This window comes from Olea europaea, unplaced genomic scaffold (genome assembly GCF_002742605.1).
Source record: "Olea europaea var. sylvestris unplaced genomic scaffold, O_europaea_v1 scaffold349, whole genome shotgun sequence".
NCBI lineage: Eukaryota > Viridiplantae > Streptophyta > Magnoliopsida > Lamiales > Oleaceae > Olea > Olea europaea.
In genome coordinates, this window is record NW_019254008.1 from 311840 (window position 1) to 338308 (window position 26469).

The 26469-nt window shown below is 32.7% G+C and overlaps 1 protein-coding gene and 1 pseudogene across 6 annotated transcripts; one reads left to right on the forward strand and one right to left on the reverse strand.

The window, feature by feature from the left end:
- Positions 1-5244: 5244 nt before the first annotated feature.
- On the reverse strand, positions 5245-11188 carry LOC111386268. 6 transcript variants are annotated; one of them, XR_002701189.1, is made up of 4 exons: positions 8441-11188; positions 6894-7190; positions 5794-5883; positions 5245-5572 (listed from the first exon to the last, which is right to left on the reverse strand). XR_002701189.1 is itself a non-coding variant. In XM_023010731.1 (1 exon), the coding sequence occupies exon 1, from the start codon at positions 10696-10698 to the stop codon at positions 8437-8439; it is 2262 nt and encodes a 753-aa protein (XP_022866499.1). In that variant the 5' UTR covers positions 10699-11187; the 3' UTR covers positions 8216-8436. The 6 variants fall into 6 exon arrangements, 1 of the variants encoding a protein (XP_022866499.1); XR_002701188.1 differs by having other exon boundaries at positions 5245-5580; XR_002701187.1 differs by having other exon boundaries at positions 5245-5580; positions 5745-5883.
- On the forward strand, positions 10769-19365 carry LOC111386272 (annotated as a pseudogene).
- Positions 19366-26469: the final 7104 nt, after the last annotated feature.

A 26469-nucleotide genomic window follows, 5' to 3' on the forward strand; every position in this document is an offset into this window, starting at 1 on the left:
GAAAACTGAACATTGGATACTTCAAAGTGTGGGGGTGTCTTGCCTATTGCAAGAACACGAATCCTAATAGGACCAAATTGGGTCCAAGAGACAAAAATGTGCCTCTATTGGATATGCAAACAATAGCAAATCTTATAGATTACTAAATTTGGAGTCCAATGTGATTATCGAATCCAACGATGTGGAGTTCTTTGATGATTCGTTATCTTCGGATAATGAATTGAGGGAAAATCTTGAAAATATCCCTAACTCAAGTGGAACACATGATGAAATATCTTCTAAGGATGTTGATGAATCTAGTGAACCAAGAAGAAGCAAGAGAATTCGAGTTGAAAAGTCTTTGGGATCGAATGAAATCGATTCTCAACTTATCTCCTTTTATTTAGTAGAGGGAAATGAGTTGAATGTTGTGAGAACAATTCCTTTTGTTCTGCAAGTAGAAACCGACCCTAAGACTTATAAAGAAGCTATGGCTTCTCGTGATAGCATCTTTTGGAAAGATACAATTAAGAACGAAATGGATTCGATAATGTCCAATAATACTTGGGAACTTGTTGATTTACCACCGGGATCCAAGCCTATTTGATTCAAATGGGTATTTAGGAGAAAATACAATATTGATGGATCCTTAAATACCTTCAAGGCTAGCTTAATAGTCAAAGGATATCGACAAAAAGAAGGAATAGACTATTTTGATACTTATGCACCGGTGGCTAGAATAACATCGATTAGGATATTATTCGCTTTGCCTTCAATATATGACTTGCATGTTCATCAAATGGATGTCAAGACGGCATTTTTAAATGGAGATCTCGATGAGAAGGTCTCTATGGAACAACCCGAAGGGTTTGCCCTACCTGAAAATGAACATAAAGTGTGCAAGTTGGTGAAATCTTTATATGGTCTGAAACAAGCACCAAAGAAATGGCATGAGAAGTTTGGCTTAGCAATAATATCATTCAAGTTTAAACATAATAGCGTTGATAAATGTTTATATTCTAAAGTTTGTGATGATTATGTGACATTTATATGCTTGTATGTTGACGACATACTAATTATGAGTAATCACATGGACGGAATAGAAGAAACAAAAATGTTTCTTTCTTCTATATTCAAGATGAAGAATATTGGATAAGTGGATACCATTTCAGGTATCAAAGTCACAAAAACTAGTGGGGGTTACTATCTAAGTCAATCACATTATATTGAGAATGTGATAAATAAATTTAAACATTTGAACATAAAGGAATGTAGTACCCTGATTGATCCAAGTTCAAAACTAATAAAGAATGATGGAAGAGCGATTACTCAATTGGAATATGCAAGTGCTATAGGGAGTGTTATGTATACTGTTCAATGCACAAAACTAGATATAACTTATGCAATAAGTAAACTTAGTAGGTTTACTAGCAATTCGAGTAATGATCATTGGAAGGCTATTGTGAGAGTTCTTGGATACTTAAAGAAAATCAAGAACTTGGGCCTACAATATACTAAATTCCCGACGATATTGGAAGGATTTATCGATTCTAGTTGGATATCTAGCACGGGTGGAAGTAAATCCACTTCGGGTTGGGTATTCACTTTTGGAGGAGGTGCTGTTTCTTGAAAATCAAAGAAACAAACATGTATAACACACTCGACCATGGAATTTGAATTTGTAACTTTATCGGATACCGGGAAAGAGGTTAAGTGACTTAAGGATCTCTTATATAAGATACATTAGGGATCGAAGAATATCTCTTCAATACCTATCATGTGTGATAGTCAAGCCACGTTAGCAAATGCATATAACGAGGTATACAATGGAAAGTTTAGACATATGAGTCTGAGACATGACTATATAAGGAAATTAATCAAAGATGGAATAATTTTGCTAAATTATGTAAAATCAGTTGAGAATTTAGCGGATCCTTTAACTAAAGCACTAAATAGAGATTTAGTGGCATCTACTTCGAATAGAATGGGGTTGAAACTTCTTAACTAAAAATGTCCACCAATGACGGCAACCCTACCTGTCATTACTTAAAAAGTAATCCACGGGTTCAAAGGATAACAACAAGTCATTCGATATGTGAATGGTTGCAGCATTATTCAAATCCGCAATGACCCTATCCTAATTAAGTAATGCTGATTGTTACTGAAGTGAGAGTTGAGCTTAAAACTCTTAATGAAGTTCAGTGCTAAAACACACATACCTCTAAAAGTAACAAAGGTACTGGAAGAACTTCACCTAGACTAACTTCGAGGTGGTGCCGCCTCAATAGAGAGTTGGAGTTTCTATCTTAAAAGTTTGTCGAATAGGATGAACGCAAGGCCATAAAAGCGCTAAGCGAGTTGAGGAACTTGAGAACACGTGATACTTATAAGTGTGTTCTTATCGGTATTGTCAAAAGGAATAATTGGTTCAAAACTTCCATGCTACCTCTAATTCTGACTTTACTTTATTTGAATTACACTATGGTTAGATTCAAATCGAAAGATGTCTAATTCTTATACATAAGTGTCGTCTTTTTGAATATGTGATCGTATTGATTTTGAACAAGTAGGGGATTGTTGAATATTTGTTCAAAATCAATGGAATGATAATGGACTAACTGTTGGGCTTAATTGTGGAATTGGTAGAATCAAAAGAAATTGAAAAATACAAAATTTGATTTTTTGCCTATGCGTATGCACAGTCTTAATTTTGTGCGTACGTGAGATGTGTTTTAATAAAATTAGAATTAAATTTTGCTTCTATCATGCGTATGCAAGGTTTATACTATGCGTACGCATAGTGTTAAAAAATAACCGTTGGCTGATTTTTCAATTTGAAATTTGGGAGCCGTTTTGGACTAAAAGTTGTTACTTTTCATCTTGTTTTGGCACTATTTCGTGATGCATTGATTGAGACCTATAAATAGGTGATGAATGATCAATACAAACATAATTAGAATCATTGAAAATATCTTGAGATCCATATATAATTTCATATGGAATCAAACTATTGATTTACATTTATATTCAAGATCTTCCTTTGTGTTTTTAAAGTTTTGGAGGATTGCACTTGTGCTTTGGTTTTAAATCTTTTACAAGATTTGATATAATCCTATAAATCGTTTGCCAAAATCCTTAAGCATCTCATTCAATTCCGAGATGGGGAAAATATAGTTTGAGGACAACGATCTCCTGTTCAAGTCTCAAATTCGTTCTTGACGTATTTCGTGATTTCTATTCATTTTATTTCTATAATTTTGTTGTTGTTTCTTCTCCAACCCCTTATTTTCCAACACTTTTTCCACTGGAAAATCTCAACAAAATTGCAGTTATATTCTTTAGGGAATTTGATCAAGAAAAGTTCAACTTTGGATCATGACTTGGGAATACAGTTGAAAGGATCTCTTGATAGAAAAAACATGAATTAGCTCAAATATATGTTGCTAAAGGGCTATAATTTATATAAATTTAATGACTTCCCTGTTTGAAAAAAAATATAAATAAATAAATAAATTTCTTCCATATTAAAATTTGCTGTATTCAAATGATTATTGCCGCTATCTTTCTCATAATTGTCGTTACCTTTTTTTGCACAAAATTTTCCATTTTCATGTGGTATCCTTGTTATTATGTCTCCAAGGAATCTCCCTCTCATCATTATTTTAGGAGCTGATATTACGTTATATATCTATTCCATTCTATATCCATCCAAACTTAAAATTTTGAAAATTTACCATTCTCATCCGTATCACATTCCAATATTATCCTTATTAAATTCATTCATTTTTAAATACTTTACATCCACTGATCCACTTCAATTTTTATATATCACATACATAATTTCTTCAACTCATTTATATATCATTTTTTTCTTTTACTGACGCAAACTCTTGCATTTAGGTTGAATCGCATGCGATTCAATTAAACTGTGGAATCAGATGACAAAATGACCCAAGTTGCCCCCTCCACTTTTCAATGGTTTCCATCTTCAGAAATGTCATATTTTATAATTCCTCAGTTTTGCTGAAGTAATAAAATTATTGTATGCAATTAGCATTTTACCGTGCAGATGGAGAAACTTTACTGCTTAATGACATCGAGAAATATGTTAAAAGCATTTATTGGCATCTTACTTTTTCCCCGTTGTTCTGATGCAAAGATAAACCGTGTCAATTATAAAGAGTGATATGATGGAGTAAGAACAAAATAATCTGTCAAGAGTGGATTCACAATTACAGTACTGTTGGTTTCAATTGTGACCATTACATTTTGTCTTGAGGGCAGTGAGCAATTTTTTTATTTTTTTAATATATGTACAGATTATGAGATGTGGGATTGAATTTTTAAAAGTTTAGTTGAACAATCATTTACTTTATTTAGTTCATTAGCAGTCCTTACCTTTAGTGTATGAATTTGGAGTGATATATTTTTATCTAATTTTATGAGGGTGTTTTACACTCATTTTTATGAAAAAATTAATTTTAGAATAATAGATTGATTAAGAATGTGTTGATGAAAAATAAGTAAATTTTTTTAATTTACGTGTAATATTATTTTAATGAAGAATGTGTAATTAAAAAGAAGATAGAGAAAAATACATTTTGATAAAAATGAGAATCAAACAGACCTTATATATATATATTTCCGTGGAGGTAAATAGTAACTCTCTTAATACAATATATTAATTACATTAATTTTTTTTTTTTATCTTTATTCATTATAACATTTATATCTTTTCATGTTCATTTTTAGACCTTTCACTAACTGATAAATATTTTTTTCACTCACGACTTTCATGCCAAAAAAATAAAATAAAATAAAATCTGTTAACATGCTTTAAAATGAGGAAAAATATTTTTTCTTTCATAATTTTATATATATAATTTTTAGTTCATTTAAAAATAAGATAGAAACTAAATCAATTTACTCTATCTTAATGAAATTTATGAGTAGAAACGGTTGTCAAGAACTATTTACTTTAATTAAGAATAAGAATAAGATGAAAAAAAAGAGATATAAATGTAATAATGAATAAAGATTATAGACTTTTCATGTAATTAAAATGCGGTGTAGTTATTAAAAAATTTGAAGTGAATATATTTAACCATTAATAAAAATCCTACAAGATTGCCCTTAAATGTTTCTTGATTCGAGTAAGTATCCAAGTGCCTCGAGAGAATTCTCCACATCTTTTATAAGTCTCTCGAACATCCACATAGTTCTTCTTTACCCATCAACAAAGACAGTAAATTTTTACAAGTGAAATCAAGCAACAGTTAACTCTATATTTAAATCCATTTTGGTGGATTTCAAATTCAAAAACAATCAATATTTATTACTTAAGTGGGGATAAAAGGCATTAAAAAACAGTGTGTAATAATGAAGTAACATTGAAAGAATTGATATTCTGATATAAAGGGCGTATTGCCCTCTACTCTACTAATCATTGTATCCCCTTCACCTTTTTACCAGATCACAAGCAAACTAACAATGGAGCCATGCCATACTAATAAAACCCCCTTTTCCTTCATAGTTAGGTGAGCAGTCAGTAGTAATCTCACTTTGCCAACAGGACAATCTGTCTCTCCACAAACTATGTACCTAAGTCAAAACCAGATGTTTATTAGCAAGCATTAAAAGGTAGAATTAGAAAAGTGTCATTGATTATTACGTATAAATTATAATAATCTAACTCAGCTCGACCATGAACCTGCAAAAAGATTTTTAACTAAATGTAATTTGACAAATTTTTATTCTAGCTATACTTGCTCGGTGTGGCTGTGAAATACAGAGACTTCAACATTGGTTGTAAACCTGTCAGCTGCCACAAGCCCATAAACCTCTTCCTTCTCCTAGGTCTGAGGCCGGCTACGAAACACATACGACTCAACACTGGCCTTCAAGCTGTCGATTAGGGTTTAGCAAGCATCAAAAAGCAGAATTACAGTCTTTTGAGTATTATGTATAATCATCTACCTTCACTATTGATGTGCAAAACAGATTATGACAACGTATACTAGGATTCATGTTATAAGATTTTGACAGTTTGCTCTAGCTGTCGGCAAACTGCTACCCTCCTCCTTTGCCCAAGCTTTGGACAAACTATGTGAAACATGGAAGGACTTGCAAAAGAGATGATAGGAGACAAAAAACATTCCCCTTTATTCGTTTTTGTCATCATTTTCTCACATAAATGTTAAAGAAATGTTTCAAAGTTTAAACTAACCTATAGGGGCTCTATGATGAAAAGTGCATAAATCTACAGGAGAGGCAATCAAAGCCTCGGTAAAAGAATAATTTAATACCAAAAGAAGAAGAACTACTTTACAACCATAATTGAGGAATGGGATCATGACTAATTGATAGGATCCCATATGCTGTGTCCCCATATACTTTGTATACCCCATCAATCTCTAACCTTTGTTACCATCCTTTGTACCATTTATCATAAAGTCTTTAATGGGTCATCATGTACATCTTTGGTTATTACAACTTTTTTACTTTGTCAGTACCAATAAATACCTGTGCAAAAGTATCTATTTGTGTGTCCTAGCACATCAAACATGGCAAAAAGTTTTGATAATTCTTATCATTTGCTTATGCTGTGTACAATTCAAAATCTTTGCAAGGAAGAAAAGGATTCTATGTGCCTGCTTGCCTAAGCTTAAAAAAATTTAAATTATAAGTTCCTAAGTCTGTTTTGTGCTTGTCAAAGTTGGAAAAGAATATCTTATTTTGAAACCAATTTGGAAATAAAAGCTTAGCCAAGCATGCTCTTCGTCCTAATTTTTCCACACCATACATTCAAGCTTAAAACCAAGCATGACGAAAAATGGTGAGACGATATTTGGAAAGTAAAGCTAGGAAAAAGACGGAAGGTAGGAAAATGTTATGTTACTAGATTAAGAGCGTACCAGTGTATGACACGTGTAAAGCGAGAAATGGAGAAAGTAACAGCTCGACCACCAGGAATATCAATCTCGTGGGATTATGGTAAAAGAATATACGCTACTGCTTTGAAACCATAAATCAGTTGAAGTTGTTGCAATATCAATTTCAGCTCCTGAAATGCATTTCATGATACCCGACAGCCTCCCTTGCTTGCAGGCTGCTCAAAACATCTTTCAACAATTATAGCAGAATAACTAATCACAGTGCAAAATTCAAATTCTTCAACACACGGGTTGGAAACTTCTACAAAAGGGTCCAGCCTGAAAAGAAAGAGAGCATTTGAATGTTTAAAAGACAAGCTACTGAATAGATAATAGGATTAAAGTTTAGTAATATAATTTAACACACACAAAGAAAGAGAGAGAGGGAGAGATATAACTACACTTCAGCCCTCTTTTCCATTTGATCATGACAATTGACAATAAAGCTCTCTGATGGATTTCCATTCTCCATGGTGGGGTACTACCATATCCTAGACAGCCACTATTGGGATGTAGATAGGAGTAAATAGTGCTTCTTCAGCAACAAAGATCTATTTCTTGATTGTTCCAAGGACCGAGTCTGGTTTGCCATCCACCCAACAAATTTGGGCAAATATATCTCTGGAAAATGGAAAAAAAAAAAAGGCGACCTAGTGTTCGTATAATGTTCCTTGGAAACCCTTTTCTCCTCCGAACTTAGTTTGTTATTCCACCCATGCTGTTATAAATGTCACTCCAGTCTGGGAATACGTGTGGAATATCATAGGCAATCAAACATGAACAAATGAACAGATAAGATTATTAAACAGCGATTAAGAAAATTCTGAAAAAGGCTCAATTTGCCTTTCATTTTAATGATGTAATGTACATAGATGCGGTGGATGGGGAAATATGACTGTGTTAGGTAATACAACAAAAGAACATGAATTTGTAAATTAAATTGCTAGAAAAGTACAAAAAATCCTATGCAGCGTTGAGCCTCCTGATATTCACAAACAACAGAATGAAAAAATAAGCAATATGCATGATGAATTTGTGTGAGGAATTATTAGAATTATAAATCAAAGATTTCATACCCTTATGTCATACAATTTATTGGTATACCTTTTCTCTCAATAATTCATGAAATTATAATTAACACAATGCACTGCAACAAGTAACGTAAGATACAGTCTTGAAGCTACAATTAGCAAATAGTGGCAATTTGTTATGAATGTCAGACTATAACAAAGTTTCATGAAGAGGATCATGAAAACTATCTATAGTAACTAGTACTCAACATTCTGCTGCAAATCCCTGTTCTATTTTTTGGACGAAAGTTATCATTATCAACAATAATGGATTTTCTCTGTACACGCCAAGAACCTCTATTATCCATTTCATAGGTCTTGAAATTAAATATTCTGGCAGTTTCCAGTAATACAATAGCTGGATTTCTGTCCTATAAAATCTCTTTAGTCTATTTCTGAAAAAGAATTTAGTAAATCCTACACCCAGAATACTACAAGAATTAATGGATAAAACATTACATTGAAGATGAATCTGCAAGAACCTCATTAAGCATATCATCTTCACCACTCATGATGCCAAACAGCTCCGCATCCTCTTCTTCCTCACTGGAAAAATCCCTTCTCTCGAATTTCGCATGCGCAGCAATGAAAATAAGCTTCTGAGCTCTCTCTAGGCCTAATCTTGAGTGTCCTTGCAAACAGAACCATCTCATGGAGGACCGATTCCACTTAATCCCACATGAGGTTGCATGAAGGAAGAGAAGCCTCACAGCAACTTTACCCAGAGACTTGAACTCTTTGAGGCAAGTTTCCCACACAACTGTACTACTCTGAGTGTTAGCATTCTTCATCTTCCCTGTCACGGGGTCTCGTTTCTTCACCTGAACTGCCTGTGCATATAATGGATCCAACCCTTCGGATCTCCACTTCATAAGTTCCATCAATGCATTATGAGCTTCCTCCCTTGAAACCAGCCGTGTTATGAGATTTTCAACATCCTTCTCTTGTTCATGTGTCAAGCACTTAAACGGTGGAAGGTACTTTCCACTCACATCCTTCACCAAGTATAATGGATCAAGTATAAATGCAGCTGACCACGCAGGGTGATAGTTTCTCTTAAATCGCTTTTCAACTATCTTGTCAACAGGCTCCTGAGCAAAGTTATATTTAGAGCACCAATCTTTTACTTTAGCTCTCAATTCCTCCCAAAGTGGAAGACATTGCCCAACTAATGGCCTTTCAGCCTCAATGTCTTCAGCCATTTGCGTGATCAACTTCACTAATGCAAGAACAGCCTCCAAGTCGGTCCAGAAACCAACATCCTGTATCATATCAAATACTTCCCTCGCCGTAGGATCCTCTAAGCAAACAGCTTTATACAAATCATCTAACACAACTAGATGTAGAACACGAGAATTGCACAATATATCCTCTAACATTGCTACAAAAGGACCAATATTCTTCGACATGTCACATTTAGGAGGAGGAACTCTGATGAACCGTGCAAACTCAACTCCTTGCAGTCTAAACTTGCGAAAACTATTTCTAATCTGAGACTTAGAGTTGTACAAAATTGCAATCTTCAAGCAATGATCAGTTACAGTTCTAAATAGAGGAAGTTCTCTACAAAAATCCTTGATCAAACTTAAGAATCCCTGAAGTTGACAGGATAAATTAACCATCCAGTGATTCTGAATTTCTAAATTCCTCAATGCTTTTGCTTTGTACTTATCTGAAACAATCCCTACGCATCTTTGTGTGGCATTGCCGCAGATTCCTCTAATTATCTCCCAAGAAACATCTTCCGCATACTCTGATGGCACTGATCCACTGTCCACATACACGGCCTTTTGAAACACTCTCGTTCCATTAGGAAGGTTCACCAAAAACTTAACCAAAATCTCTTCCCCACGAATGCAACTCTTACCCTTCCATCCATCTGAAGCAACCTGGAAAAAGACTGCATCCCTAATTCTAGTTTCAGACTCCATTCTTGCTGCCTCAAACTTAGAATCAAGCCTTGCGCTTGTAAATTCCCTCCGAGACACTGCAGGCAAGCCAACCTGGTTCAAAAAAGCCTTGAACTTGGGATGCTCCAGACTGCAAAATGACACCGACCCACATGACTCATAAAACCAATCAGCCAAGAAATTAAAAGCTGAATCAACTTGGTCCTTGTTTAAAGCATGACGAGGCGAAGCTTTTGGACTTTTGAGCTTCTTAACACTATCTTCCAACTGTGCTAAAGCCCCCAAATCCTCTTTACCACCAGACAAAATTAGTGGCTGCTGATTCGAAGCTGGCACCTGTGCAATTGGAGTAGGCGAGAAGCTTAATTCATTACTAAACCTCGACATATCAACCATGTCAACAGGATAAACACTGGAAGAAGCGCCTGCTGCTTGCTGTGACTGTGAGCTTCGCTTGCGATGATTATGTTGCGAAGATGGCGAGGTCAATGGAGGTAACTGCGAAATGGGCTTCAATACCGGGCTGAAATTGGGGCAAGTTCCCCTCTTGAAATGTTCCGTGGCAGTCCTAGACGGATTTGACGCGGAAAATGCGGCGTCACAGAGAGTGCACTTTAGTTTCACCGCTTTTGGAAGATTGGTTTCAGGATTCGTGATCAGAATGGGCTCAAGATGAGACCAATACCAAGCTCCTTTTCCTTTAATTGCCTTTGTACGGACAGCCATTAACCCTTCAAATCGCTTGTTCAACAACTTCACGGTCACATCTTCGGACCCATCCATTGAGTTTGCATTAGCACTAGCCATCGAAACAGACTTTAATTCCCCGCAAATGGGTCTCTGAATTTCAGTAACAAGCTATAATTTGTCTTGATAAATGTCAGAGCTCTCCTTTTATGGTTGGATTGTTATGAGCTCGGCAAGAGTCTGGTTAATTCGCCATTTTGATGCTAAACTGTTCGTCTTTTGGATAAGCTTAGCTAGGAAATCGATTCAAAGGTATGGTGGGTTTACGAATCCGCCGGAGTTCCATGCCGGAAAATGTAGAAAAATCAATAAAACGGTCAATCAAGTGTCAAATAAAAAGAACTGTAGCGACAAAAGCCCTCTATATAATTATACAGAGAGAGTGGCGGAGATATAAAAAGAGAGTGTGGTGTCGAGAGAGATAGAGGAGTGTCTCCGTTCTTGTAAACTTCGGTTTCTGAGATGAATAACGGAGGGGTACCTGATACCACGTGTTCGTCAAGGCCCATGTACAGAATCCACGAATCGTAAATTGAACATTTGTCAATAAGTAGGTCCCATGAAATAAAATGGCAATCAGCACATGAAATTTTGAGTGAAAATTTTGCCAAACAACACATATCGCAAAACCATTGAAAGATGAAGAGAGAGAAAAAAAAGGCCAATCATGCTCACTATCACGTCAGCATCCTATGAATTCTATAAACATTTTTACGTATTCATGGCTTTCTCCATAAAATGGCCACTTCTAATAGCATTTTCATTGAGAGCGCAAAATAGAGATTTATATTTTTTAAAGAGTAATGTCATTAACTCCAATTTATAGTGCAATTAAATAAGTCATTTAATTCAACATATACTGGTTATAAACGTAGAGAGACCAAATAACATCATTCCTTTAAAAATGATTGAAAACTTCTCCAATAGAAATATACAAAAGAAAATATAGGGAAAAAATAAATGTAAAATTTCATTCGTAAAAAGTAAAAAAGTGAATTTAGATCTTCTCATTAAAGTAGAATTTAGATTTAGATTTATCAGAAAGTAAATGAGAATACAAAAGTAATTTTAGAGATTTCAATTTATGCCTAATCTTACACTATCAATGGAGATTCTCTAATTTTTAATTTTTGTGTAGAAAGATCACACACCTGAAGGCTCAGTTTGTTGACCAACGCCCTTATAGATCCGTGGACCTTGCCTCTAACGAGTCAGGTGAAGTTTCAAACTTTCCGATTTTGTTTCTTAGATAGAATTTAAAGAATATAAAAAATTAAATATAGAATAAAAGTCTATGAACTTGCCTTTGAACCAGTTCGCTAAGCCCGCGAGCTCCTAGAGAAACGAACAAAGCCGATTAACCGAACTAGCAAATGGTCACCCATCCAACACTCCAATTTTGAGATCCATAAAAAAAGAAAAAAAAAAAGAAAAAAAGAAAAAGAAAATTAAAGCTCTATGCTATGGTCAATTAGGTGCAATACAATTTTTTTTTCCATCCTGAAATTGACTCTGTAGAAATATTTTTTTATTAATAGACTTTAAAACAGTCATATAACCAAAATATTTTCTCATATCAATAAAATGGAAATATTCTGATTTCAAGATAAGAAAATATTGGGAAAATGTTAAGCTGCAAACACATTATTTATTCGATCTATTACTTTTTTGTAGATTTGGGCATTTGATGGATCGTCTGGATATTTCATTACACTTTGGATAATTTACAATGGAATTATTAGAGTTTATGTAATTAATGGAACCAAATCAAAACTCGAACCATCGATTCCAATAACATTTTTATAGAATCTTTTTAATACTTAACAAAGTTAGAAGAAATAAAATATGTTACCAAATACATATTTCAACACTTTTTAATTAACTACGAATATGTCATTAAATAACATCCAATATCTGACACAATATCATTCAATTTCTATTGTAACTGTGGTACGATGCCTCGATAAGGGTTTTAGGGCGGGCAGCATGTAAAGTGCTTTTAGGAGTGATTATAAACAGAAGTAATATGATTCAATTACTCAAATATGATTTACTACTTGAGCTTTGCTAACTAGCTACTTGTTAGACCTTTCAAACGTGCTATTTGTTGGATTGGGTCATTAAAAAAAATTAAAAACTTGCAGAAATGAGAAATTCAGTTCCAAAGTTGGGAACTCATTGCTCCGATTCAAGTCAAGATTTGACACGAATCAGGTCAGTTTTCGATTTTGATTTCTATTTTTTTTTTTTTATATTTTGTTTTTTTTTTTTTTATATTTTGGAATTGAATCAATTCCAATTTAAGAAGTTTGATTCCGGTTAAAATGTTATTTCTCTTTGCTCAAATATCATTAAAAAAATTCAAAAGATATAAACATAAAAAATCGAGTTATTTTAAATTTTGTTTAGCTGCTTTTAGAATACCTTGGACGTCATCTTGTCGACTAAATTAGCGCATGTTAGTAGAATAATTTAAATTATTTACTTTTGGAATTTGAATACAACCAAAATCTCTAATCAAATCATAATTATTCATGTTAGTGGACAAATTAGTCATAACTGTAAGTATTATCTCAAATCTGTCAATTCTTCCTTTAGTCGTAAAATAATAATAATAATAATAATAATAATAATAATAATAATAATAATAATAATAATAATAATAAAAATAATAATAATAATAATAATAATATTGCAGAAAATTCCAAAATTGAATCTAAGGGTGCGTTTGATTGCGAGCATGAAATTTGCATGGAAAGAAAATAAATTTTAGGTGATCTAATTGTTTAGAACTTATCTGCATAAAAATTGTTAAATATGTTTGATTGATTTAATTTTCAACTAAAAAAATATTATATTTGTTCATTTTTTATTGATGGGTAGATGAGAGAGAGAAATAGAGAATGAATTCCCTAAAAAATAAAATCATATTCCTCCTAAAGAAAATATTTTCTTTGATTTTGAAAAAAATATGATCACGTGATCAAAAGTATGGAAATATTTTACATGAAAAAAATATCAGTCAAACAGTATAAAAGTAAAAATTCGGGTGGAAAATCACATTTTTTATGAAAAAAATTGGCAATCAAAATGCATCCTTAGATAAAATGTAAAAGAGAAAAACATAAAAAATAAATAAATTGTGAAGCTCAATGCCTGAGCTGAAAATCTATGAAAAGAAATTGGGAAAAAAAAACAAAAATCACTAATGTTTGAAAGGAAAAGAAAGTTAACATTTTTGTTATTATATTGTTCAAGACTTGAGCCCTTTGTACATAAATGAGGCTACAGAAGACTACCAGAATACTCACATGGTGGGCCCCATGTGGGTGATAAAATAACGCCAAGAAATCACCCACCCACCCCATTGTTTATGTTGTCAGGTCAAATTCTGTACAAAGGGCTACTATACAATACAACTCTGTTGATTGTTCAATATTATACACTATATATGAATTAAAATTTTGGATTAAACGTGGCAAAAATACATATGAATTCTTAGTAATTTCTCAATGGAACTAGCAGGCCTTGTTAGATTCTTATTTTTATCAAAATATATTTTTCTCTCTATTCTTTTTAACCACTCATTCTTCATTAAAATAATATTACACAAATTAAAAAATTTTCCTTATTTTTCATTCACACATTCTCCATTAATCCACTATTTTAAAATTCATTTTTTCATAAAAATAGACGTTAAACACCCTCTTAGAGTGAAGTGGTTAATTAATTGACCATGACTCCTAAACTGAATCATAAACATAACAATGAATTAAAAGAAAGATTCCTAGGAGGAAGAGAGATAATCATCAATCAGCAAATTTTAAAAGAGTTTCAATATTTTATCACAAATCATAAAAAAACGATAATAATAAACAAAGTTTTATTTTCAATAAATTTAGAGTAAGATATTCTATTTTAAATGCTAAATTTACTAAGAATAATAATCTAAATTTTATATTTTAATTGTTGTTTTTATATTTAAGTGGTGTGAGATTTTACCTCAAGTGTCTTGTAAGATGGTAATTTATTTGAGAAAAAAAAACAATTTAAAAATTTGTCTGCTTATTTGAACTTTCTTTCCTTCTTCTTCTCCCCCCCTTTTTTTTTGGCTGTAATACAATATCAAATCTTGTGGTTCCAACTTATATTTCAAATTTAAATAATGAAAAGTTTTACAAATAATATATTAATGTTTTTACGAGATTCGATCCATTTGTTATTACGTCAAACGTTCAAAACAATTAGATCTTTAACAAGTATAACGGTCAATCATGTCAGTATTGTTTAATTCTCTACACTCTAACTTGGAAAAGAAAAAAAAAAAAAAAGATTATTAACTAATGAAATGATGGTTTTGCTTAATCATCAAGGAAATTAAAAGCTGAAATTAAGTAAATTAACGTTAATCCGTCAATAAGAAATTATTTGATTTTCAAGTGTTATAAACGTGTCTTGTGATGTTTTGATTTTCATATGACTAAAGAATATTCCAACTATAATTATTTTGATCTTTGAAAGTAACAAGAAAGTTCCCAATATTGCTTTTTCACCTTTCAGCTGATGGTCGGTCCACGTATGAAAATTCATAATGTAACTTATTTCACTTATGAATCTTACAATATGATCAAACTCGCGTAATAATATATATGTTAAATGATCTTTAATAAAATTATTCACTGTTTAATAATTTAAATAATAGATACGATAGTTTAATGTGACAGCAAACCAGATAAATTTTTTGAGTGCAAATCTTAACGTGTTTATTTATAAAAAAATTTACATCGTCTAATCCTCCAATAAAATAATGAATAGAACCTACACTCCAAGGGTGCGTCAATTCTCAAACTTTCGATTAATTAACACATTTTATATTTAACAATGATTTATGTCCAAAATGTATGTTAAAATAGCATATAACAACCATTTTTCCACCATATTTAAAAAAAAATAAAAATAAATAACAAAGTACGAAGAAATATTTTTCTCTCATTTCAAAACATGGAAATAAAATATGTTAGCATAAAGCATCATAAAAAACGAGATGTACTAATTAATGGAAGGTTATATATAAGAATTTGACGAAAAAATTAAGAAAATAATTGCTACAACAAGAAAAGATTGAGTAGTTCAATTGCAATAAAAATGTAATGAAACAAATGAAAATTGAAGTGGTAATATAACCAACCTTTCTTATTTTTGGTAGGCTAAATATATCCAAACCACATTTTTACATTAATGCAATATATGTTATTGTATGAAAGGTTAATAACCTTTATTCATTATCACATTTCCGTCCACAACATTTTTTTTTTAAAATCTTGTTTTATCCTCAATATTTCATTAATTAGCACAAAAAATTGTCCTCATTTTAAAATATGCTAATTGAAATTTTGTATGAGAATTGAAAAATATTATTAAAGACAAGGTAGCTAATTGATGATATCTTCACACGTGAGGATGAGGATTACCCAGTATTAAAATGGTTCTTTGAAATGTACACTTTCAATTTTAAGAAACATGTAGAATTCTTTCAAAAATCAGGTGATATTAATTAAATATGTTAAGATCACGATAACAAACAATTTATAATTACAGTTATGTACTAATCATAAATCGCAAAACCTCACAATCACAAGGACACAAAATGTAAATTATAATTACAAATTTAGTCACAAATTACATAATTTTCTATTTCACAACTTAATTATATTAATAAATTATCAACTTAAAACTGGTTACCCCGCTCGCACCTCTCAAAACGTCATCTTGCCTTAGATCCTTAACCCACCACCACCCGCACCATCATACCACCCAGAACTCATGTACAATACAGATATCATACCACCTAGAAGTGAAGAAGGTGGTAATGAGGAAAAAGTGGAATGAAGCAAATGTCCACTTTTTATTTTTATTTTTATGTAGTGAAGAATGGATTCTGGTTATGGTGGATTGTGGTGTAGAAACTGGTGGCGGTGAGACGAAAGTGGAGTAGACTTGATTTTTAAAAGAATAATTTTATAAATGGAAAATTGAAAAACATGGGAGTGTAATTTCCTCAATATTCACTGTAAAACTATTTTTCGTTAGAGGCAAACATTATAAAATGTATTATAAAGGAAACAATTTTCTTCATCGAAATTACACTAAAAACTGCGGGAGAGGCAAAAAGGGAGACATATCCATCACCGCTTTGCACTGTAGCAGTGATTTCTACTCAACTCGTTCATCAACGAAGTTGGAAGGTAGTATCTGATTTTTATTAGTGTAAAACGGGCTTTATATGTCGAAATCGTACCCAAACTGATTGTTGTGAATGATTTATTTTCAACTCAACTCCTTATAATTTATTTATTTTTTCAACATTATTGTATCTTGATTTTTTCGACAACCTTTATCTCGAATTTTTGATGTGGCTGTTTATGGTTTTCTCCTTGCCTTAAAACACTGGTTGCTCCTCAAACGTAATAGGTGGAATACGCTGGACCAAAATCCAGTGAGGGCTAGACCCCAGTTGGCTCCGCCCCTCCGTCTTCGTGTATATAATAAGCCTTTGCATGATAAATTAAGGCTAGTTAAATGTAAGTGCATTTTATTACGCGAGTAACTTATGAGCAAGAGAAGAATTTTGTTGTTGTCACATTGAGTAATGAGAGAACTTGGTTTTGAGCTTAAATGAGATCTAGATGCTATTGCTAGCTCTAATTAATATTTTTAAGCTTGATTAATATGAAATATTATGATGCCCACATTTATAATTTTATGCCAGATAAACTGATAGAATTGCTGAAGAATGATTACCCTGCTGCTCCTGCATGCATCCCTGGGTAGTGGGATTTGGGTTGTCGTTGCATCTGCTTTCATTTGATGGTTTACATGGTGCACAGTTTTCACTTATCGCTTAGCTGATAGGTGTTCTGTGTTATTTTCTCCCTTTTTCCAAATTGATAAATTACTCCAAACAGAAGAGGATATGGTGAATGATGTGTGGATGGAGGAACCTGATCCAGTGGTCTCCGAGTCTAGATCAGATTCAGAAGAAGTTGAAGAGTGAAATTAACTGAGCCTTCAAAAAATGCTGTAAACAATCGGGATGGTTTACTCGATAAGCTTGAAAATATCAATTGTCCTGACAAAGCCGAATGGATACGTAAGCTTTCAATTGATATTGATCAGGCACAAGATGTGGACGTCAATGATGACCTGACATGGGACTTGCTTTGTAACATTTCAGTTGATGAAGCTTGACTATTATGTCGAAATGGTTAAATCCGATGCATGCATTGAGAAAGTTAAGGGCAAGCTCTTAGCAGAAAAGAAAAAGGTTGAGGAGGCAGAGGAGAGAAAGAAAGCAAGAGAGAACAAGAAGTTAGCTAAAGAGATACAAGCACAGAAACTAAATGAGAGGGCAAAGCAGAAGAAGGAAGATATTGAATCTGTTAAGAAGTGGAGGAAGCAATGGCAACAAGGTGGGTTTGCCAGTGGTGATAAGGGTGGCGACCTTGATTTGCCTTTCGATGAAGGAAAACCATTTCATCGAATGAATAAGAAGAGGCCTTGGGTGGCTCCTGGGATGGTTTTGGTGGGAATGCAAAACCAGATGGTGGAAAGGGGAAAAAAGGTTTAGATAAATAGATGAAAAATAGGGAACATAGGGATTCAACGTTCGGATTTGAAGGGAGGAAAGAACACAGCTGAGACGATAAATGATCTTACGAGAGCTTTAATAAGAGCATTTTCTATGGTAAAAAGAGACAGAAAAAGTAAGACATTTGAATCTTATTTTATTTCAATTCCTCGAGTCACAAGTGTTCACTGGAAGATCGAATGATATGTTACAAAGTATATTCTTACTGGTGTCTCCTGTAGCTTTGAAGGGCCCATTAACTTTTGCACCCCTGCTATTTAATTTTGATCTCTAATTTGAAGTTCGTGTGTACTCTTTTGCCCCGAAAAACATGTTACAGGCATATTCTTTAGTCAATTTTGACTTATTATTGTTATTGATTCGTTTCTGAGACAATCATTTCTTCATACTTTGACATATCTACATTACTATTGTTGCAATCTACTTTTGAAATTAGGGTCTGTTTGATTGAAACGAATTTCATGAAAAATGTCACATTCGAGGAATTCGTTTTCTACTTTGACTGGTTGATACGAAAGTGGAAATGTAGTTCAAATTTCAAGGTACAAACACTTAAAACATATTTTTGGCCAATCTCATTGAAATAGAATTCCTATGGTTTTGATGGTTTTTCTTTTCCAACTTACATGAAATTGGTTTGCCTTTTTCACATTTACAATCAAATAGACCCTTAGTTCATATCATTTTTTCTTGTGACTAGGTATGCTTTGTCAATTTCGGTTAGTCTTATGTTACTGATTATTATTATCTTGGAGTACTTGTTTCATTGGTAAATGAACCTCGTGTCTTTCGTTCTTGCCAATTTTTTTAATTAATTAATTATTAATTATTATTATTTTTTACACTATGTGATTTGGATAATGAATTAGAAGAGAATGATAAATTGTTGACATTCAGACATGTCACCTTGATTTCTCTTGTTTAGTTTTATGAATACGAGTCCCACTCGAAATTGTCAATGCTTTTCGCTTTTCAAATTATTATGGATTCAATGTTGTGAGAAGTTACTGTTTTTTATTGTAGGTGTTGGCATGGAGATGTCACTATTTGATTCTCATGCATTTGTTTACTTTAAGTAGAATTTTCAACCTATTCAAATAAAGTAATCAATATGGTGAACTTAGCTCGATGACTACTTAGGAGCCTCTTGAGCTTCGAAGAGCTGACGAGCAAAATGATATATGTTGTTGAAAAGCAATAAAATGTGTGAGGAATGAAAAATTAAAATTGGAGATCGAATGTTGGCATATGCGACCATGTAGACCAACAAAGGATGTGATCGCATAGATATTTGCAGGGCCTACAGTCGCATCTATGCGACCGCAGAGAGCAATATTATAGCCATTGGTGACCCTTTTTTTTTTTTAAATTTTGGTGACTTTTCAATGATTTTTGGCACCACTTCGTACAACATTATTGATGGCTATATATAGGAGGTTGGTGGTCAATGAAAATATATAGAAAAACACATAGCCACATTTGAGATTACATTATTTATTCCAAATTATTGCAAATCCAATTTCTCTCCATATTCAAAGCCATTTTTCACTTGTTCATTTTGAAGCTCACTTTTACTTTTGGTGTTCTTCATTAAGGCTTAATTAGTCCTACAAACCTTTTGCCATTTAAATCCTATGAAATCATCACGAGAGGAGACAAATATCGTTTGAGGACAACGATTTGATTTCGTGTTCAAGTCTTCGCCAATTTTATATTCATCATCTTCTTCTTTATTTTCTCCATTGCTGTATTTTTTCATAACAATCTCAAACGATATTCGTCATTTACTGCGATAGAGAAGGAATATACACTCACTATAATCAAAATGATGAATCAGACTTAATAGATTTGGACAGATTTGATGGTGCCAACTTCAAATAATGGCAAGAAAAACTCAAATTCCTCCTAATGGTATTAAAGATCTTCTATGTGCTTGATTCAAAATTGGAGCCAATTCCCGATGCAACAGACAAAGACACTGATGAGGTTCGTGCAAAAATAAATAAACGGGAAGAGGACAAATTGATATATCACAGCCACATTCTCACTATCGAATCGATTATACGATCTCTACACCAGCACTACTTCAACAAAAGAGATCTAATATGCACTTGAAAGTAAATATGAGGCCGAGGAGGAAGGTATGAAGAAGTTTTTAATTACTAAATATTTTGATTTTAAATTTCTGGATAATACTCCGCTATTGCCTTAAGTGCATAGTTGCAAATGATTGTCAACAAATTGAAAGCAGTGAAAATCGAACTTCCTGAAACCTTCTAAGTGGGAACACTCATTGTTAAACTCTTGGAATTTTGGAAAGGATATAGGAAGAAGATTCTTTACAATTCTGAAGATTTTTCCTTGGAAGTATCCAAAAAATCTTCACATAGAAGAAGAGTCAAGGGCAAAGAGATAAGACTGAAAGTTCTTATGATAGCTCTTTGAAAGCCAATGCCGTAAACAATTTAGACAACTCCAACAAATATAAAAGGAAAGGGAAACCTCTTGCTCCCAAAAAAGATCGAGGGAAGTTCAAAAATAAATCTAAAGGACCTTGCTATATTATAGCGAAAAATCGGGATACTATGCAAGAGATTGTAGACATAAGAAACAACCCAAGAAGGAAGGACAAGCAAATTCTATTGATAAGATTATCCTTACGGTGAGCAAAGTGAATGCAATCCAAGGCAAAGTTCTGGGCTGGTGGTATGATACATGCACTATTATCTACGTTTGTTATGATAAGTCTCTTTTCAAAACTTATCATAACATTGAAGAAGGTTAAAAAATTCAAATGGGAATGAAGGATGATCAAAAGTGATTGGCAAAGGCAATGTGAAAATCATTTTCACTTCAGGAAGGAAGATCACTTTTATAAATGTTCTTCATGTATGAAAAATGAATATAAGCCTTGCAAGTCGAGTCCTATTAGGAAAACCAGGAATTAAATCTGTTTTTCAGTCTGAAAAACTTGTACTGACCAATAATGAGCATTTTGTTTGAAAGGGCTAATCCACTGAAGGAATAGTTAAACTTCATACTCTTGAGGATAGTTCTAATAAAAACAAATCATTTGTCTATATTATCGATTCATTTAATTTGTGACATGGTAGATTAGCACACATAGGAGTTAGCACTATGAAAAGAACATTAAATGTGAATTGATACAATGTGAAATATATGTTAAATAAAAAATAATTAAAAAGTCATTTCATAGTGTAGTAAGATCAACAAACCTATTTGAACTTGTTCATTCTGACATATGTGAATTCAATGGCATGTTGACTAGGGATGGTAATAGATATTTTATTACTTTCATTGATGATTGTTTTAGATATACTTATATATATTTATTAAAGCATAAGGATGAAGCCTTTAGTGTCTTTAAAACATATAAAGCTGAAGCTGAAAACCAATTAGAAAAGAAACTAAAGACTCTAAAAAGTGATAGATGTGGAGAATATTTCTTTAATAAATTCAATATGTTTTGTGAACAAAATAGAATAATACATCAATATTTTGCACCATGAATACCAGAAGAAAATCGTCTATAGAAAGAAAGAATATGACATTCTTAGAGATGATAAATGCTATATTATTGGATTCTGAATTACCTTTTAATTTATGGGGTGAAGCCTTACTTAGTGATTGTCATTTAGTAAATAGAATTTCTATGAAAAGAATAAAATCTCCCCAAATGAAATATGGAAAGATAGGAAACCAAATAATAAATATTTCAAAGTGTAGGGATGACTTGCTTATTGTAAAAATATGGATCCCAAGAGAATCAAGTTAGGTCGTAGAGGTATCAAATATGCCTTTGTGGTATATGCTCTAAATAGCAAACCTACAGGTTGTTAAACTTAGAGTCAGATATTATAATAGAATCAAGGAATGTGAAATTTTTCGAGAATGTATTAGTAGCAAGGAAATCTCAAAATAATGAAGCTATTCCGAATTCTAGAGAGCCACAAAAAGAGACATTTACAAGAGATATCGAAATGAACCTCGAAAAAGTAAGAGAACCGGAAAACAAAAAAGTATAGGATTGGATGAAATAGATTCCCGACTTGTTTCTTTTTACTTAGTAGAGAGAGATAGGAATGATGTTGTAAGAACAATACCTTTTGTTCTTCAATTAGAAAGTCATCCTATAACCTATAAGGAAGCAATATTGTCTAGAGATTGTATATTCCGGAAAGAGGTGATTAATAATAAAATGGATTCTATTATTTCAAAAAATACTTAGGAAATAATTGATTTACCAAAGAGTTCTAAAGCCATTGGGTGCAAATAGGTATTTAGAAAGATGGACAATTCCGACGGAACACTTAATATCTAAAAAGCTAGATTGGTAATTAAGGGCTATTGTCAAAAGGAAGGAATATATCACTTTGACACATATGCACCTGTGGTTAGGATAACCTCGATAAGGATCTTGTTTGCTCTAGCTCAATTTATGATTTACATGTTCATCAAATGGTTTTTAAGACGGCATTCTTAGATGGAGATCTCGAAGAAGAGGTCTATATGGAACAACTAGAAAGGTTTGTTTTATCGAAAAATGAACATAAAGTGTCCAAACTAATCAAATCTTTATATGGATTAAAACAAGTCCCTAAAAAATGACATGAGAAATTCGACTCTAAAATAATATCAGATGGTTTTAATCATAACTCTGTAGACAAATGTCTTTACACTAAAGTAAATAATAGTATAATTACTTTAATATGTCTATACGTTGATGATATGCTGATTATCAACAATAATAGACGTGATTAAAGAAACGAAGAGGTTTCTGCCCTCTATATTCAAAACGAAAGATCTTGGACAAGTGGATACTATCTTTGGTATTAAAGTTAAAAATGATAGTGGGGTTTTACATTGAACTAATCACATTATATTGAAAATGTGAAATAAATTCAAATACTTGAACGTTAAATAAGCTAATATCCCCTTGGATCCAAGTATCAAACTGATAAAAAATGACGAAAGAGCAATAGCTCAACTAGAATATGCAATTGTCATTAGAAGTCTTATGTATGTGACACAATGTACAAGACCAGATGTTGTATTTGCTGTGAGTAAACTGAGTAGATTTATTAGCAACTTAAGTTCTAAACATTGAAAGACCATTGGTAGAGTTCTTGGTTACCTAAAGAAAATAAAAAATTTTGGGCTACAATATACAAAAATTTCTAAAATCTTGGAAGAACATACTGACTAGGGATGGCAATTTGAACCGTCAAAATCGAAAATCGCGGTTAACCGAACCGAATGGGGCAAAAAAAATCGAACCGATGGTGCAATGGGGCGGATATAGTTTTTTATTTTAATGAACCGGTTGGTGGTGGTGCGGGTATGGTATTCACACCGTCGAACCGAAACCGAACCGATTACCCGCTAAAAAAAATAATTGAATTGATTATTGGGCTTTACACTACTTTTCTATCTAACCCAAAACAAAATCCCCCCATTACATCTACCTGATTCAGTCGGCCAACTCACTTACCATTAGTTCATAATAATAGCATTAGTATGATAGTATATAAATGCAAACCATACTCTCCACAAACTCACGCACGGCTCTTTTTATTGTTATTTTTTTCTATTATGTGTAGAAAATTCTACTTCTTCATCATATTCTAGAGTTTGTGCAACATTTAGCGAGAAGGAAGCTGACGAAGAGGTACATTTTTTTATTTAAATCTTAGTTAAGACCATTCTGTAATAGGTAGTATCGCTGTATTCTCTACTTACATTTCTTATTTACTATATAGGAATCAACTTTGAATGTTGATCTATGCTAGTAAGATTTGTGGGAAAGAATGAATTAAATAACTTCGATGCCCAACATTTAAGAATGAAGTAAAAGTTTAGTATTGTTATATTTATAATATTGTTTGTTAAATTTGTATTTTACAATTGAAAATTAGGATAATGTTTGTATTTTCGTTTGGAATATTGTTTGATAATATTTGCATTTTCGTTTGGAATATTTTGTTTTTGTTTTCATTGACTTTTATCATAAATTGTTTTATATCAATTTGATGGATGAACCTATAAAAATAATTTATTTTCGTGGTTATTAATTGAATCGAACAGAGCTGATTTACGTGGTTATGGTATGGTCAAAAAATTGGTGGTGCAGTTATGGTTTTGACCGAACCGACCCATAATCGAACTATTGCTAACCCTAATATTGACACCAGTTGAATATCAAGTGCGGGAGAAAATAAGTCCACTTTAGGTTGGGTATTTACTCTTGCTGGAGATGCAGTTTCTTGAGAGTCTAAAAAGTAAACACGCATTACTCACTCAACAATGGAGTCGGAGTCTGTAGCATTGACCAAAATTAGAAAAGTAAGAGATCTGTTACATGAAATTCCTTTAGATATAAATGATATTTCTTCAATACCTATCTTGTGTGATAGTCAAATTCTCGAGCATATAACGACATATATAATGGAAAGTCTAGATACATGACTCTAAGACACGAATATGTAAGGAAATTAATCAAGTATGGAATAATTTCTCTTACACATGATAAGTTCCATGAGAACTTAGCTGATTTGTTTTACTAAACCTCTAACAAGAGAGTTAGTAAGATTGACATCAAGTAAGATGAGATTGAAACTCCTTAAATAGATCCACTAATGATAGCAACCTCACCAAAAGTATACTAACAAGTATTTTTAGGTTCAAGGGGTAATAATAAGTCATTCGATAAGTAGATAGGTTTCAACACTATTAAACTATTAAATCCTATCTTTACTAAATATTATTGATTGTTATTGTTGAAGGGATGAGTTGTAACAAAACTCTTAATGAAATTCATTAAGGGGTACAAGTATCTCTAAAAGTAACAAATATACTGAAAGAACTCCGCTTATGTGAACTTTGAGGTGGTGCCACCTAGTTAGAGAGTTGAGTTTATCTCTTTAAAAGTTCAAAGAGAAAGGGTAAGTGTAAGGCCATATTAGCACTAAGCGAGTTAGAGGAACTTGTGAAAATTAACACTTGTGTATGTGAATTTATCGTTATTGTCACAAAGAATAACTGGTTTAAAGCTTTCTGGCTACCTATAATTTTGATAATGCCTTATGAGATTTACACTACAGATAGATTCAAATCGAGATATATCTAATCTTTATGCATAAGTATTGTACACTTTGGACATGGGTTTTATTGAATATAGAACAAGTGGGGGATTGATATGTGTTGTTCAAAATCAATAAAACGTGTGAAGAATGAAAAATCAAAACTAGAGGCCGGATGTTGGCCTATGTGACCGCACAGACCAACAAAGCATGCAGTCGCATACATGTTTGTAGGGTCTTTAGTTGATCTATGTGGTCACATAGTACAAATATATGCGATTGCATAGAGCAATATTATAGACGTTGGTAACCATTTTTGTTTGAGATTCTAGTGGCTTTTCAAGGGGCTTTAGCATCACTTCATACAACATTGTTGATGGATATATATAGGAGGTCGGTGATCAATGAAAATATATAGAAAAACACATAGCCACATTTGAGATGACATTATTCATTCCAAATTATTGCAAATCCAATTTCTCTCCACATTCAAAGCCATTTTTCACTTGTTCATTTTGAAGATCACTTTTACTTTTGGTGTTCTTCATTAAGGCTTGTTTAATCCTACAAAATATTTGTCATTTCAGTCCTGTAAAAGCATCACGATAGGAGGCAAATATCGTTTAAAAACAACGATTTGATTTCGTGTTCAATTCTTCACCAGTTTTATATTCTTCTTCTTTTATTTTCTCCATTGCTGTATTTTTCATAACACAAAAAATCAAAAAAGTGTGGGCAGTGGAATGGTAGGAAGGGATGAGGACCGGATGATATGAACCGGAGAAGAAAATATTAAAAACTGAGAACTTAGAATAGGCCATGTGGGTTTCTTTGTTTGTTGCAAGGACTTTGATTAATCAATTGCGGGTGTAAGATACATCAATAATATAGAATAGCCATTAGCAATATTCTAATGTATACAACAATGTCTATGAACATTAGCTTTCACACCACACGTCATTGTCTAATCCTTAATTTATGCTAAAAAAGCTTCCTCCACCCACTTTTTTCGGTCAGTCTTGATCATTTAAAAGGCTTAATTTGGTTCATTATACTAACAACAAGAGCTAATTCTTGCTCAAC